Below are 14180 nucleotides of genomic sequence, written 5' to 3' on the forward strand. Positions count from 1 at the left end.
TTTAAAAACTTTAATTTGTATTACATAATAATATTTTCAGTGAAGGAAAACATTTAAAAGTACAAATGGAAGCCTCTAAAAAGTCATGGACATGTTATTCACTTGTAAAATCCTTTCGTTACTAATTCCTTCTTTAGTAGCCCCTCACACTGTTCACATTCACAGTGTTCACATGCACCCATCTGTGCCCTCCTCATTCTCACAACCCAGTCTAATTGTTGATTATTGTTGACTTTTTACTCCTTCATTCCCCTTGATGAAGGCCACACACACAATGCCTTCTATTCCTGGGCCCTGTTTGCTTATAGTTTTACTCTTGAACCATTAAAATTTCATGAGTATTCCATAATGTTACAGCAGTTCACTTTTGCGGAAAAGTGTTTATAAAAAATTATAGTAAGTAGTAGGAGTCGTTCGGCTAATGGCTGGAGGGGAGCTCATTTCAATAAGGTGCAGCCAGAGCTCCAACAGCCAATAGCATATCTGCCATCATGTCCCTATTTCCCCATTCAGGTGAATGGGAAAATAGGGATATGTTGGCAGGTATGCAATAATGAAGACTGTGGCTAAGACAACAGCCTGAATTTAAATTCTACAAGCTTCTGTGGTTTTTTAAAGAAACATTTCTTCTGTCATTGTGTGTGTTGCATTTAATTTGACACTGTTCTGTGTTTTAATTTGATATTTTCTTCTTATACATACATCTTGGATAAGTGTCCTGCCCAATGAGTGGCTTTGCTAATAGTACATAAATCTTGAAAGCTGTGGGTATATCTGGGAATATTACCTGTGAAATATCTCAGATCTTGAATGATGACAAGAAAAGACTCTACTGTGATGGGACCAGACTGACAGCAAATTCAATTTCAGGGATCATTTGTAAACTTTGCTTGGAAATCAGAATGTATATCTAACCACCAAAGGAAAGGTTCTAAGACTACTCATACAATCAGCTGTGAGAGCAAAGCAGTTCATCAGTTAGTTTATCAATTTTCAGTCAGGCATTTTTTTTGTAATGCTGCTGGCCTCTTGACTGTAAGGGCAAGAATAACTTTTTTCTGGTGGCTCTGGGGAAACAAAATACTTGACCGTAGGTCAAATAGTTTGACTTGTCTTTGACCTGTAAACCATCCTATGGTGAAATAATGAAACACTTATTAAGGGTTGTATCTGCAGAAGCCTGCAAAAACAACACCGTTCAGGATTGGAATCTAAGCACATGAGCCCAATATGACCACCCACATGCTTTAAGTAGTTAACTGGATGTGATGTGATGGGATGGAACAGGATGTGTGCTGGAAGATTTTAAAAAAACAAAACAACATCAATCAATCCTGTGTTAAAATGTACATTTCTCTAGCCATTTTAAAAAGCAAGAATACTTGGTTGAATAAACACACTTGCTTCTCTGCAGAAACTCATTTTATTTTTTGCTTCTTCCCACAGTATAATCTTGTGTGCGACAACAAATGGATAGTAGATATGACACAGTCTATTCTCAATCTGGGGTTTCTAGTAGGAGGGTTCACTCTGGGCTATGCTGCAGACAGGTAATGGAATTTGATTATTAACACAAGTAATTGTCTTCAGTTGCAAATAGGACTGCTTCATAGGTGACGTTTGAGCTACATGGGTGTAAGAAAAAATGAACGTCCTTGTACACAATCATGGGTGAATATTGTGTTCATGTCCATTTTACATTTATGGTTTAAAGGATGGTAATATATAGCATTATTGAGTGTTATATGTTCAGAACTCTTTACTGCCTACTTGCCTCCATTAAAGAAATAAGTTTCTCTTCTCTAAGTAGCCAAAACAGGCTATCATTGCTTGAGTGTTCTAGGTTGTCTTACCTCTTTGCTATGTCTTACGTGATAGCAGTATAGTATAGTATAGTATAGTATAGTATAGTATAGTATAGTATAGTATATACTGTACTATACTATACTATACTATACTATACTATACTATACTATACTATATCAATATCATTATATTGCTTTCTCACAATCGTTGAGAAAGTGCTACAGGGTCAGTGGGGAGGAAACTTCAAAAAGCTTACCTCCTTGCAGACAATCTGTTCCTGTTTGATATTTGTCTCTCCCTCCTGCTACTAGTCAGTCATCACACACTGCTTCCTGCCTATGTGCAGAAAGTGGCAACAGGGACTATAGTTTTTGAGCAGTGGTGTTCTTACCCTTGGAATTTAGGACTGAAGTCCAGGACCTCCACACCCCTTGGAGGCCTCCAAATCCTTTTTAGTCTGTCCTAGGTGGTGTGGAAACCACTGACCTGCATTGTACCCGGCGGCCAAGTGTGATTATGACCTGTGCGAGTGCTCTAGAGACGGGGTGGGGGTGGGGGTGGGGGAATAAATATGTGGGATGGGAATATATTGTTGCATGTTGAAATCTTTCTGCTACTGCATATTTGCATAAATACACCTGTTTTATATTCTTACATTCTTCTGAGTTCCATTGCTGTTTGTGCCCTCAAGAATCCACATGTGAAAAATTCTGTGTTTTTCATGGTGTGTGTAGAGGGGTGATGCTTAACTTTCAGCAGGGGCCTCCAGCAAGGGAGGGGGCCTCCAAAGGCCTTTAGGTCCAGGCTCCAAAATTACATAAATGCACCTTTGTTTTTGAGGGAGCATATAATCTAGCATGACACTTCTCTCTCTCACTCTCAAGTTACAGGTTTTAGAATTTCAGTCAAACAGGAGGACCTCAGCTGACAGCTCTCTGTTTAGAATGTTGCTTGGTTTTCTAATACAACTTCTGACTGGCTTCAGCAAATTTCACAAAATCTAGACATCCCCAATGGATACAGGGAAATTAGCTTGCAGGAATATCTTCAGACATGATGTACAATTTATCCTGCCCTCTCCCTGCCACCCTGGCATGATACTAAGATTGCAGCCTAGACTTTTGAGTCCCCTTGACCAATCCCCACCCCCAGACCTCTGGGTAAAGTTTCCACTTTTTCTGTTCCCCTGACACTTAAGCTCTAGGTTAGGGAACATTAGAAATGCTACTAAGCAACATCTGACAGTTTTCACCTCCAGGATAAGGAAGAACCCTCCCTTATTCTGGAGGCCACTTTAGGCAGAAAGGAGATTCTGTAGATGTACTACCTCCGCCTTAGTAACTACCACTAACCCTCATTTGGGGAGCAGGTAGGAGCCAAAAGTGTAAATTCCAAATTTGATTCCCAGCCCTGCATATTTCAGAAATTAAGTACTTGTTAAGCATTCCTGTCTACCAACAAGACCGAGTTGAAATATCTTCTCCCCACCCTGAAAATAGTATCATTGTGTTGTGGAAACAGTTGTCGGGAAGATAAAAGCAACATGTAGACCAAGAACTTTGCTTGTCTTTCAATGTAGCTCATTCACTCAGGGCCTTTTTAAGACTCCCAGAGGCCAAAGGGCAGAAGATTCATTTGGGCTCCCCCCTGCCTGCAAATGGGATTATCTTTTTTGTGTTTCATAAACTAATATAAACACTTACAATGACAATGCATTCTTCATTGGCTTACCGTCATGCCAGATGCAGACAGAAATTCTTCTACACTGAGTCTAAATTCTGTCATCCTCCCCCATCTCTCTTTTTAATGTGCTGTCTGAGGAGTTCTGTAAAACTTGAAAGCAAAGTGTGGGGTGGGTGGAAGGACCAACTGTTATTTTTGATGCTAAATTACTGGAATAGTTGAGTTCACTTTGTTTGGGATGGGGAGGGGGGCAGTAATCATTTTTGATGCTCAACTGTGGGAATAGCTGATTCCATTTCCAAAACATGAAGTCTAATTGGTTATGTATCTGTCACCAACCACAATTTGTGTTTCTAAAGTGTGTTTAAATTAGTTTCTTCATGGCATAATGGCATAATAGCATAATAGCATTACTACTCCATAGCCCAGGGTCTTGGGGGGCGCATTTCCCCCATTGTTTAATAGTTTCCCCCATTGTTTAATAGTTTAATCATCAAATTTGTGAGATTTTGAATGGGGGTCGGGGAGAGATGTTGGCAATACTGCCTATCAAGAACTTTAACGGAGCCAGTAAGAGTACCTTGTTGGTAGAGGATGGGAAGAGGATTCAGTTGTTACACTCTCCAGCTAAGCTATCAGCCAAGCTAGGAGAAGGCAATGAGTCAATGGGCCATATGCTGATTACATTTGTGGGTCAAACCACAGAACCACCATTGTCCATTGAAGTCAATAGCCCAGCAAATGGAGTGTGTGAAGAAAACACCAAATACTGAAATCACTTTTGATCCTGGGGTTATATTTTAACTGATGAGTTTTACTACCTTGAATGAAAAGGATAAATCTGATTGATCATTTCAAATACTGAACCATATTATGGACCCCCCACTTCCATGTGCGGGGGCCTGGGGCAATTGTTCCCCTTGCTCCCCTGAAAAAGGCCGTGCATTCACTGCATCTTTGATAAATAAACAACTGTCTACTACCTGAAAGCAGTGTGTCTAGGGAAATGACAGCAAAACTGCTTGAGCTCAGTAGTCTTGGCATAAAGCCTTCTGCCATAAACACTAGTGCTATTGAACAATGCAAGTACGACCAGGTCCATAGCCAGAAATTTTGGGGTATGGTGCAGTGGTGGCTGATGGGGTGATGGTGGTGGGAGGCACCTTTAAGTGTAAATTAGTAGGAGCTTACCTCCTGAACTGTGTACTGCCACACCTGAAAGCTCTCCCCAGCAGCACAGCGCCACCCACCAACTACTGAGCCAGATGACCAGCTCTGCTACTCAGCTGGCCTCTGCACATGTGGGGAGGCTATTTGCTGGCCACTCAAATGCCCCCCGCCAGCTGAGTGGCAGAGCCGATGCTGCTGGGGAGAGCTCTCAAGTGTGGTGATTCGAGAGGTAAGCACCTCATAATTTACACTTAAAGGTGCCTCCCCCGTTACACCCATACCAGCTGCCACTGGTAAGTTGGCAGAGAGCCATAACAGAATAGCCAGAACATAACACCGGAAGCCTAATATTTTTAGCTTGTATTGCTTCCTGCAATAGGGTAGGCTAGAACCTGCACATTTTCACTATTTCTTTACAAGTAGAAGGGCTAGAGGTTTCTTTTTAAAATGAAAACTGAACATTCAGGGAGAGGCCTGGAATATTCTTGAGGGGAGGAAGCCTCCCCCTCCCGCACGCTGTTCATATGGCCCTGAACAAGACACAAATACCGGTAATACAACACTTCAGAAATCCTTTCAGTTTGACTTATCTCCTATCTAAGTTAGGGTTGCCAACTCGGATGAAGGTATTCCTGAAGATGGTTTCCCCAATCTTTTTCACCATATCAAACCATTCCAATCGCCAGGATTGCTTTCACTAGTCACCTGGATATCAAAGCCATTGGGGACTCCAGTACAATCTGGAAGAGTTGGCAACACTGACATGAGTACAAAGGGGAAATGTCAGCACACGGTTTTAAAACACCCCCTTCTCTTGCTTTCTTTGACAGATACGGCAGAATCGTCACGTATCTCTTTTCTTCCTTTGGGGCAGGCCTGTGTGGCCTTATAGTGGCTTTTGCACCAAACATTACAGTGTTTACAATATTTCGCTTTCTACAAGGTGTATTTGGAAAGGGGACCTGGATGACAAGCTTTGTGATTGGTAAGGCCTGGCTGCTTTTATTTCTCCCTCTTCATGTGGTGGAGCTGGATGGAAGGGGGCTTCGTTGAACTGGATTAGGTTACAGGAGTATTCAGCACAGCGCCAATGGGCTGCACTGTGAATGCAGCTGGATTAGAAGAGTGCAAAAGTGGGGAGGGGGGAACATGCAGGGGGCAGTTCATTCAAGGACAAAATATTGTATTTCTGTTTTGGAGATACTCCTAAAAATGAATATTCTATATTTGTTATTCTATATTTGGAACCCATCACTATGGCTTCTAAACACGATCTTTGCTACTGACAGATATACATAATGGTGAACATGACAGCTACAATCCTGCTAAATACACAGGAGGGCAGGGCTCTTGTCCTGTGCTTCTCTTAAGTGAATAAGTGCAGAGGGAATCTCAGCAGATGCTGCCTTTCATGCCTTGGTACAACTTCCTGCACCTGCCCAAGTTCCTCCTCCTAACAGGGTTAAAAATATAGGCTGACATCCTGTCATTGGAAGTCCCATTGAGTTAAGTAGTCCTGTAGAACAACTCCTGAGTAGTACTATTGAGAAACTTAGTCTGGGTGTCAGCCACAGAATTTTGCATCTGGTCACCCTGGTTATGCATTCTTATGACCTATGAGCTTCATTAGGACAACATTCAACGTACTCAAAAGAACACAAGATTGCAGCCAAAATTGTTTTTGCTGTTATTGTCTTCGCCCAACCCCTGTGTACCCTCATGGGATTCTTTTTACCAAAGCATTGATGTTCTAATTACTGTACCAGTGTTAGCATTAACTTAGAATAATTGTGGTAGGTCTGTCTAACCGTTTTGGCATAAATATTTATTCAACTTGATCATTTCTGTGTGGCGTACCACAAAAAATAAAATAAAGTCTAAAAGCCATATATATAGCCATATATATGGACCCTACTAGGACTGTGACAAGCAGCTCATATTCCATTTGGAAGTTGCCTTGGTACTTCGGAGGCTGCCCCCAATTTGATTTACTGGTTCAAGTGGCCAGGCCTATGCAATTCAGCCCAAATAAAAAGGTTGCTTTGATTTAGGACTGAGTCATCAGCCACCCAAAGACCTCCTCACCCACTATACTTACCAAGAAGCTTTAAGACAGGGCTTCTACCCCAAATCTCCTTTAGAAGAGAGTGTGTGTGCATTCACACACCAGCCAAACTTACCCCAAAGTCCCTTCGAGATCCTTGGACCCACTCCACACACAAATCGGGCTTTGTCTTGAGAATTCTAGCTTATCTTGAGGTATTTCCGGGTTTTTAAAATGCTGGTTTTAAGCTACCTTTTCTGAAAATGCCAGAGCAAATAGGGAGAGGCACTGGCGTACAATCATTCATGATAAGAAGGATACTCTCTTTAGAAATGCAGATGTAGCTCTTTAGTACTCCCCCCCCCAATTGGCTAGAAGGAAAACACGGCGGAAAACATGTGAACTTGCATCAAAACAAAACCTGAGAGCAGAGGGGAGGGGCTGCTTCCCTCAATACCACGAGTGAATTGAAGTGGCTTCGCTCAACATTTATCCCGCACCATGAAGACTTGTGTGAATAACTCCCAGGAGGGTCTCTCTGTAATCTGCTTCTTTGCTCCTGGTGGGAAGGGAGCCACAGCAACTGAGTGTAACTTCTGTTCCAACTGCAGTCTTGGGAACAGCACAAATCCTCCTGAAAACCACAGAGGCGATTCTCACGACCAGCAGGAACTGGGCTAAGGGAGCCCAGCCCAGTTCCTGCTGCTTGTGTGCAGCAATGGGAGTTGTGCAGCTCCCAGCAGCAGCACGGCAGCAAGCCCACTTACAAAGCCCACCGCTTAACCCAGTTTTCAGGTGCAGGAGCACCCAAAAATTGGGTTAAAAGATTGTGTATTGCCACAGTGCAACTCCGTGCTGCAGTGACTCACAAATAGCCTCCCAACTGGAGGGCTACAACAAGCCTTCTGACGTCAGGGAGCTCCCTACAAGGGATCGCAGACTTGTGCAGTGCCTTATGGAACTTTCGGGGGCCAGGAGGCCCCCGAACACCACCTCCCCAACTGGAGCGAGTAATCGTCTGCGCAGCTGATCTGGCCACCCAAGGAGAGCTGCCGATTGTCTGCTGGGAGAGCGATCAAACCCGCTCTCCACACAGACCCTGTTTGGGCTGTACACATGGATTGTGTGTAGAGCCTTACAGTCTTTTCCGGGATAGGTCACAAGTTGCTCAGGTGACAGGTCTAAGCTATTGTGACCCAGAGTCTATGTAAGTGTGTTTCATAGTATTCACTGGAACCATTTCATTCTAAATCCTTGCTTTAGAAATTAAGTTTCAGGATGCATTCAGATATATATAATTTGAGCAATGCACTGCCATGCAAGTGTATTCATTGTATTTTATTTCAACATGCTGTCTTCTTTTCCAAGTTGAGTTCAAGGGGTTCTTCGGATCTGCAGCAGAAGCCAGGTGTGCACAGCACTGATTGGCTGAAACCAAGAACATCATTACCATCATAAACAGACTGAGCATTTTAAAATTAATTACTACTACTACTGTCTATATCTATATATCTATATCTACCGCTCTTCGGCCAAAGTTCTCAAAGCGGTTTACATAGAAAAATAATGCATAAATAAGATAGTCCCCTGTCCCCAAAGGGCGCAGTATCTAAAAAGAAACATAAGGCAGATACCAACAACAGCCACTGGAGGGATGCTGTGTTGTGGTTGGATAGGGCCAGTTGCTCTCCCCCTGCTAAACAGAAGAGAATAACCACTTGAAAAAGTGTCTCTGCTTAGATAGCAGGTATGCACCTTAAGCGATTCAGATGCGATGACAAGCAATAGCATTTGTAACAAGGATGATATACATCTCACCAGTGAATGAGTAACAGTGTCTAGCACCAGCCATTAGTGACACAAGTTATATTTTGTTATTTTATATAAAAGAGAGAGAGAGTTAGAATATAAAAGCAAAATTTTTCCATGTGCACCACACAACAGTGACCTGCTACCATCTGATTTATGGTTTTAATAATGAATTGGTTGCTTCCTTTCTTTATTTTTTTTTCAATACAGTGACAGAGATAGTTGGTTCAGATCAACGAAGGATTGTTGGGATTGTAATTCAGATCTTCTTCACCCTTGGAGTTGTGCTTCTTCCTGGAATTGCTTATTTAACTCCCACATGGCAGGGGATTCAGCTAGCCACAACGCTCCCCAACTTCCTATTCCTGTTGTATTACTGGTAAATTTATTATTTACCAGTATTTACCAGTTTTATTTAAAATTATTTTTCTTCTGATATTTATAATATGAATCTTTTGTAGTGCAGGTTGTAGACCTTTGGTACAAGGTTATGTAATACAAATTGAGAGCTAATGCAGTATAGTGATTAAGAGAAGTCCCCTGTCTGAAGGGGGCTGCCGTGGAAGTCATTCACTCAATCAAGAACTGTGTTCTACCTGGGTTTGGAAGCTGTGTGTGCTCCCAATTTCCAGTTGTGTGGAAACAAGGTAAGAGGAAAACCTGGGTAGAAGCAATTGTGTGGAAGCAAGGTAGGAGGAAAAGCTCCCCAGTTTTCCTCCTACCTTGCTTCCACACGACCGAAAGCTGGGAGCACACGTAGAGGTGCTTCACACAATTAGTGTGAAGTGCCTTGAGGTGGTTTGCGTGGAGAGCAGGCTTAGCCCACTCTCCCCACAGAAGATCACCTGCGGAGCCCTGGGTGGCCGGATTGGCTACCCATAAGACTACTGGCTCTTGTCACGGAGCCAGTGGGGGCTGTGGGGATCGGAGGCTGCCCAGCCTCTGGAAGTCCCAGGATGCCCTGTGCAAGCACACGGGGCATACTGGGGGGACCCTCAAGACCAGGAGGCTGCTTGTAGCCTCCTTGTTGGGGGTCTACTTGTGCGTCGCTGCACGCTACAGTGGCACACAACCAGAAAAACAAGGTTAAGGGTTAATCCTCTCTGTTAACCTTGTTTAAGGGGAGGGGGAATTAGGCTAAGGGTTAGCCGCCTTGGAACTACCGGGCGGTTCCGGCAATCACCAGGAAGCAGGCTAGGCTTCCTTTGCCCGCTTTCTGGTGATCATCAGGATAGCTTCATAGCAACCCAACCTGGGTAGAACACAGTTCTTGATTGTGTGAATGACATCATGAACTCTTACCATCTTACCTTTGCTGGGAATCTCTGCCATGAACTCACTAGATGGCCTTGGGAAACCACTCTCATCTGCAATATAGAGATTATAATAAAACTGACCTCCCTTAAAAGGCCTGTTGTAAAGATAACTATGTATGCAAAGCATTTGAACACTCTAATGTAAGTTTGAGTGCGGTTTTTTGAAAATACCTTAAGGGTTGTTCATCTAGAAATAACCTTTTGTTCACCATTTTTCTGTGTTCTTTTTTGTATTATCAATGTCCCTGTTGAATTTATAAGATCCTTATTCCCATCTGTTTAAAAAAAAAAGTTTGGTGGGAGGTTTTAATAACCTCTAGCTTGCTAGGGAAAATGTGGAAGGTGCAAGAAAGAACCTTACAGTTATGTTGATTTGCTACTTATATTGGGTGTGCTTGTTGGCAAAACATCTCTTTAGTTTCTAAATGCCATTAATAGACACATTGATATTGACTTCTCTTCTTTGATAGGATGGTTCCTGAATCTCCACGATGGCTATTAACTCGCAAAGAAGGAGAAAAGGCCATCAAGATTATGCACTCCATTGCCAAGCAGAATGGGAAAACTCTTTTGCCACATTATTCTGAGGTACTGGACATAAATGAGCATGACGTTTCAACGCACCAACATTAGATGTGGTTTCTCAAATCTTTGTAAAAGTATATTTTCTTTGCTAGATGGCTAATTTAATGTCTACAACTGCACTGATAAAAATGCAACAACTGGAAGCACGTGACATGTCATATGCATTCCAGTGTTGTGTGTATTTCCCCCCTGCTTCCACAGCGCTCACAGTGGCCTTAATGGTGACAGCAAAATAGGTGCCATTTGTGCTGTACGGAAATCATGTTGGATTATAGTTCTTGCATACTACCAAGGAGTTCCTTGATAAAGAAGGAAAATTGCTCACACTGCTGCTATGGCTGCTAGCTCATAGTCACAATTGATAGGAAAGCTTCAGCAAACTGCATATGTACAGCGATCTGTACAAAATTTTAAAATGAAAAATGGAATAATGGAGGATTCTTAAGACTTCAGTTCATAGTAAACAAGATCAGGTAATGTGAAGTTCCAAAATCTGAGGAAAAAATAATATGGGGAGAGTGGGGGAGGGAGTTGAGGAGATACAAAATTCATTCCCTGTCCCCTTCTGTGCCTGGTCCACTGAAGAAAGAAAGATTCAGCTCAGAAACACTGAAGGCATCTTGTGGATCCACAGCCCTCCTTCTATTGCTGGAGGACTGTGCACCATCTCATTCAGTGTTTTTAATGTGGAGAAGCACTAAAAATATCCATGTATAGTCCAAGATAGAATTCCATCCCAGAATTCTATCCTCTCATTCTGTCGCATGTGTACAAGATATCTGTCTCCAGGGCGCTTTCCAGATTACACCCTATAATGGGGTCACGGCAGATCTCCAAAGTGTGCTTCCACACTTCCTGTGTTGTGACACCACAGTCCCTACGCTGACAGCAGGGTGCCGTTCACACTTCCAATGCCTTGTTTCGAATTAAATCACTGCGATTTATTGATAGAACATTGTACGTCCGGCATAAAAAAGTTGCTGTTTTTTCGGGTTGTTCGTTTTCGTGAGACTGCTCCCCCTGCTGTTTATGTTTTGAATGCGATTTGCCTGAACGGAAGCATTTTGCCCCTGTTGAGCGGCTAATCTGGAAAGTGCCCAAGATCGTTAGCATGCTTCCGTTTTATTTTTATGTTTGTTTTATGTACTGCACTTAGCTGTTGTTGGTACTATGGAATTGTTATTAGCCAGTTTGATTTTTGTTACTGAAAGAGGGAAGGCGTGCTTCATCGCCTTAAAAAATAATAGTTGTTAAAGAGACGACCTTTTCCTCAGGTTTTTTTCAGTAGCTTTGAAATGGTAAATTCAAAGTTCTATCCTACAATTCAAACTATATATTAAAGCATCATAAATCATGAGTGTCTGTGGGGAGGGGCAAGGAGGATTCCCCCCCCCCCACCGGACAGAGAAATTCCTATTGAATTTAGTGGGGCTTACTCTAAGGTGAATGGGTATAGGGTTGCAGCTTTTGCCTCCCCCTGGAAAAATTCCTGCAGACACTCATGTTATAAATCATTGTAAAGAGGTAGAATAGTTTTTCATAATGTTTTCGACAGCAGTGCATAAAGGAATATTTTTGATAGGTTTCTTACAAAGATGTAGTTTGTCAACCTTACTGTGGAGATCATGTTTTATGAGATTCGATTAAGGGCAGTGGTCAAGGACATCTGTGGATTGAGAAGTGTCCAGATTCTTCTGTTCGTTTAATATCTCTGTCTTTTTAGGAACTAGACCTTGGCTTCTTGGCTTATATTACTTTCCCCATGTCGTTTCCAGAGATCTTAGCCTAAAATTTTAAGAAGGATTCAGCCATGACCCTTAATTTATTCACAGCTGCAACGGGTTAGTTCAGCAATATCTAAGTCTTCTAAGCTGTGCTTTGGCTCTGTTCCAGTGACCTTTTAGATACACACGTCCTGTCATTCTTGGTTCCATGCCCAGCAGAGAGCATGATGCTCCCGGAAGTGCGATAATGTGGGGGGATCAAGTGCATTTCACATGCTGTACTCTCTGCAGAGTTCCTTCCCAGATTATGTAGCTTGAGTTTTCCAAGGAGAGCTGGGAGTGTGAGAGAAACTATTGTATTGTAACTCTTGCAAATACTTCAGTGCCCTGGTGGTGATAAGCTTGCTGCATTGATAAAGGGCTCTGTGGCACTGAAACTGTGTAATTGTAGAATTGTTACAGTGAGATATTCACTGTAATATCTTGGAACCCAGTTAAGCTACTGTTGTCATTATCATTCCTAGTTTTTAGCCAGTTTTAATCACCTGTGCTTTTTCTATCACATAATACAGCACGACACCTTTTCTTTCTTTCTTTCTTTTTTAAAAAAAACCTCTCTTAAAATGAATGGAACTTGCGTAGAAGAACTTTCTGTGGATTGTGCATTTTGTTAGTATGCATGCACACAGCTTTCCAAAAGACTAGGACCAAAACCACTTGTGTATGCACAACCAACTATGTAACACATTTGCAATAAATATAACTGAATCTTCCCCTCTTGTTTTGATTTTTTGGAAAAGTGGCACGCTCTCTTCTCAGATAGAAAAAAAAACCTGGTGATTACAACTGGCTGAAAACAGAGCAGCAGTGCTTCAAGTGCTGCTGCCACCACTGCCCATAGGAAAGGAAAGACCATTCCATTGAGTCGGTGTCGGCTCCTGGCAAATACAGGAGTGGTTTACCATTGCCTCCTCCCGTGCAGTATGAGATGATGCCTTTCAGCACCTTCCTATAGCATTTTCTGGGGGGAAAGGAGGAAAGGTACCACCAAATCCAGGAGGACGCTAGCGTGGCTAACAAGTAGAGTCATGGAAGCTATAAAAGGGAAGAAGACTTCCTTCAGAAAATGGAAGTCCTGTCCAAATGAAGAGAACAGGAAGGAACATAAACACTGACAAAAGAAATGCAAGGACACAATAAGGGATGCAAAGAGAGAGTCTGAGGAGCATATAGCTAGAAGTGTCAAGGGGAATAACAAAAACTTCTTTGAATATATTAGAAGTAGAAAAGCTGCCAGAGAGGCAGTTGGACCCTTAGATGATGAGGGTGTGAAAGGGATAATTAAGGAGGATAAGGAGATTGCAAAGAAGCTGAATGAATTCTTTGCATCTGTCTTCACGGCAGAGGAACTTTTCAGGTTTAGCGGCTGAGGAACTGAGCCAATTTGAGGAGACACGGGAAGGTGTTCTAAACTGTCTTGAAAAGCTAAAAATTAACAGATCACCAGGGCCAGATGGCATCCACCCAAGACTTCTGAAGGAACTCAGATGTGAAATTGCCGATCTCCTAGCAAATATATATAACTTGTCCCTACAATCGGGCTCTGTAACAGAGGACTGGAAAGTAGCCAATGTGACTCCAATTTTCAAGAAGGGATTCAGGGGAGATCCGGGAAATTACAGGCCGGTCAGCTTAACTTTGGTGCCGGGTAAATTGATGGAAAGCATACTTAAGGACAAAATTGTTAAGCATATAGAAGAACAGGCCTTGTTTAAGGAGAACGATCATGGCTTCTGCAAGGGAACGTCTTGCCTCACTAACCTTTTGGAGTTCTTTGAGAGTGTCAACATGCATGTGGATAAAGGTGATCCGGTTGACATAGTATACATGGATTTCCAAAATGCTTTTGACAAAGTTCCCCACCAAAGGCTCTGTCCTTCAAGCAGTTACTGATTCACACATGAACCTGTCCCCTTATCCATGAATGCTAAGAAGAGCCTTTGGTGGGGAACTTTGTCAAAAGCATTTTGGAAATCCAAAATT

General features: G+C 42.4%; 1 protein-coding gene across 2 annotated transcripts in view; it reads left to right on the forward strand.

Annotated features, from left to right (window-relative positions):
- The window catches only part of SLC22A3 (solute carrier family 22 member 3), a 55335-nt gene that overhangs the window by 16848 nt on the left and 24307 nt on the right, over positions 1–14180 (forward strand). For both annotated transcript variants that reach the window (XM_053294954.1, XM_053294945.1), the window contains 4 exons: positions 1447–1550; positions 5490–5644; positions 8723–8891; positions 10299–10416. In XM_053294954.1, the coding sequence (XP_053150929.1) occupies positions 1447–1550; positions 5490–5644; positions 8723–8891; positions 10299–10416 (546 nt within the window). The remainder of the gene's footprint in view (positions 1–1446; positions 1551–5489; positions 5645–8722; positions 8892–10298; positions 10417–14180) is intronic.

Source organism: Hemicordylus capensis, chromosome 1 (genome assembly GCF_027244095.1).
Source record: "Hemicordylus capensis ecotype Gifberg chromosome 1, rHemCap1.1.pri, whole genome shotgun sequence".
Taxonomy (NCBI): Eukaryota; Metazoa; Chordata; class Lepidosauria; order Squamata; family Cordylidae; genus Hemicordylus; species Hemicordylus capensis.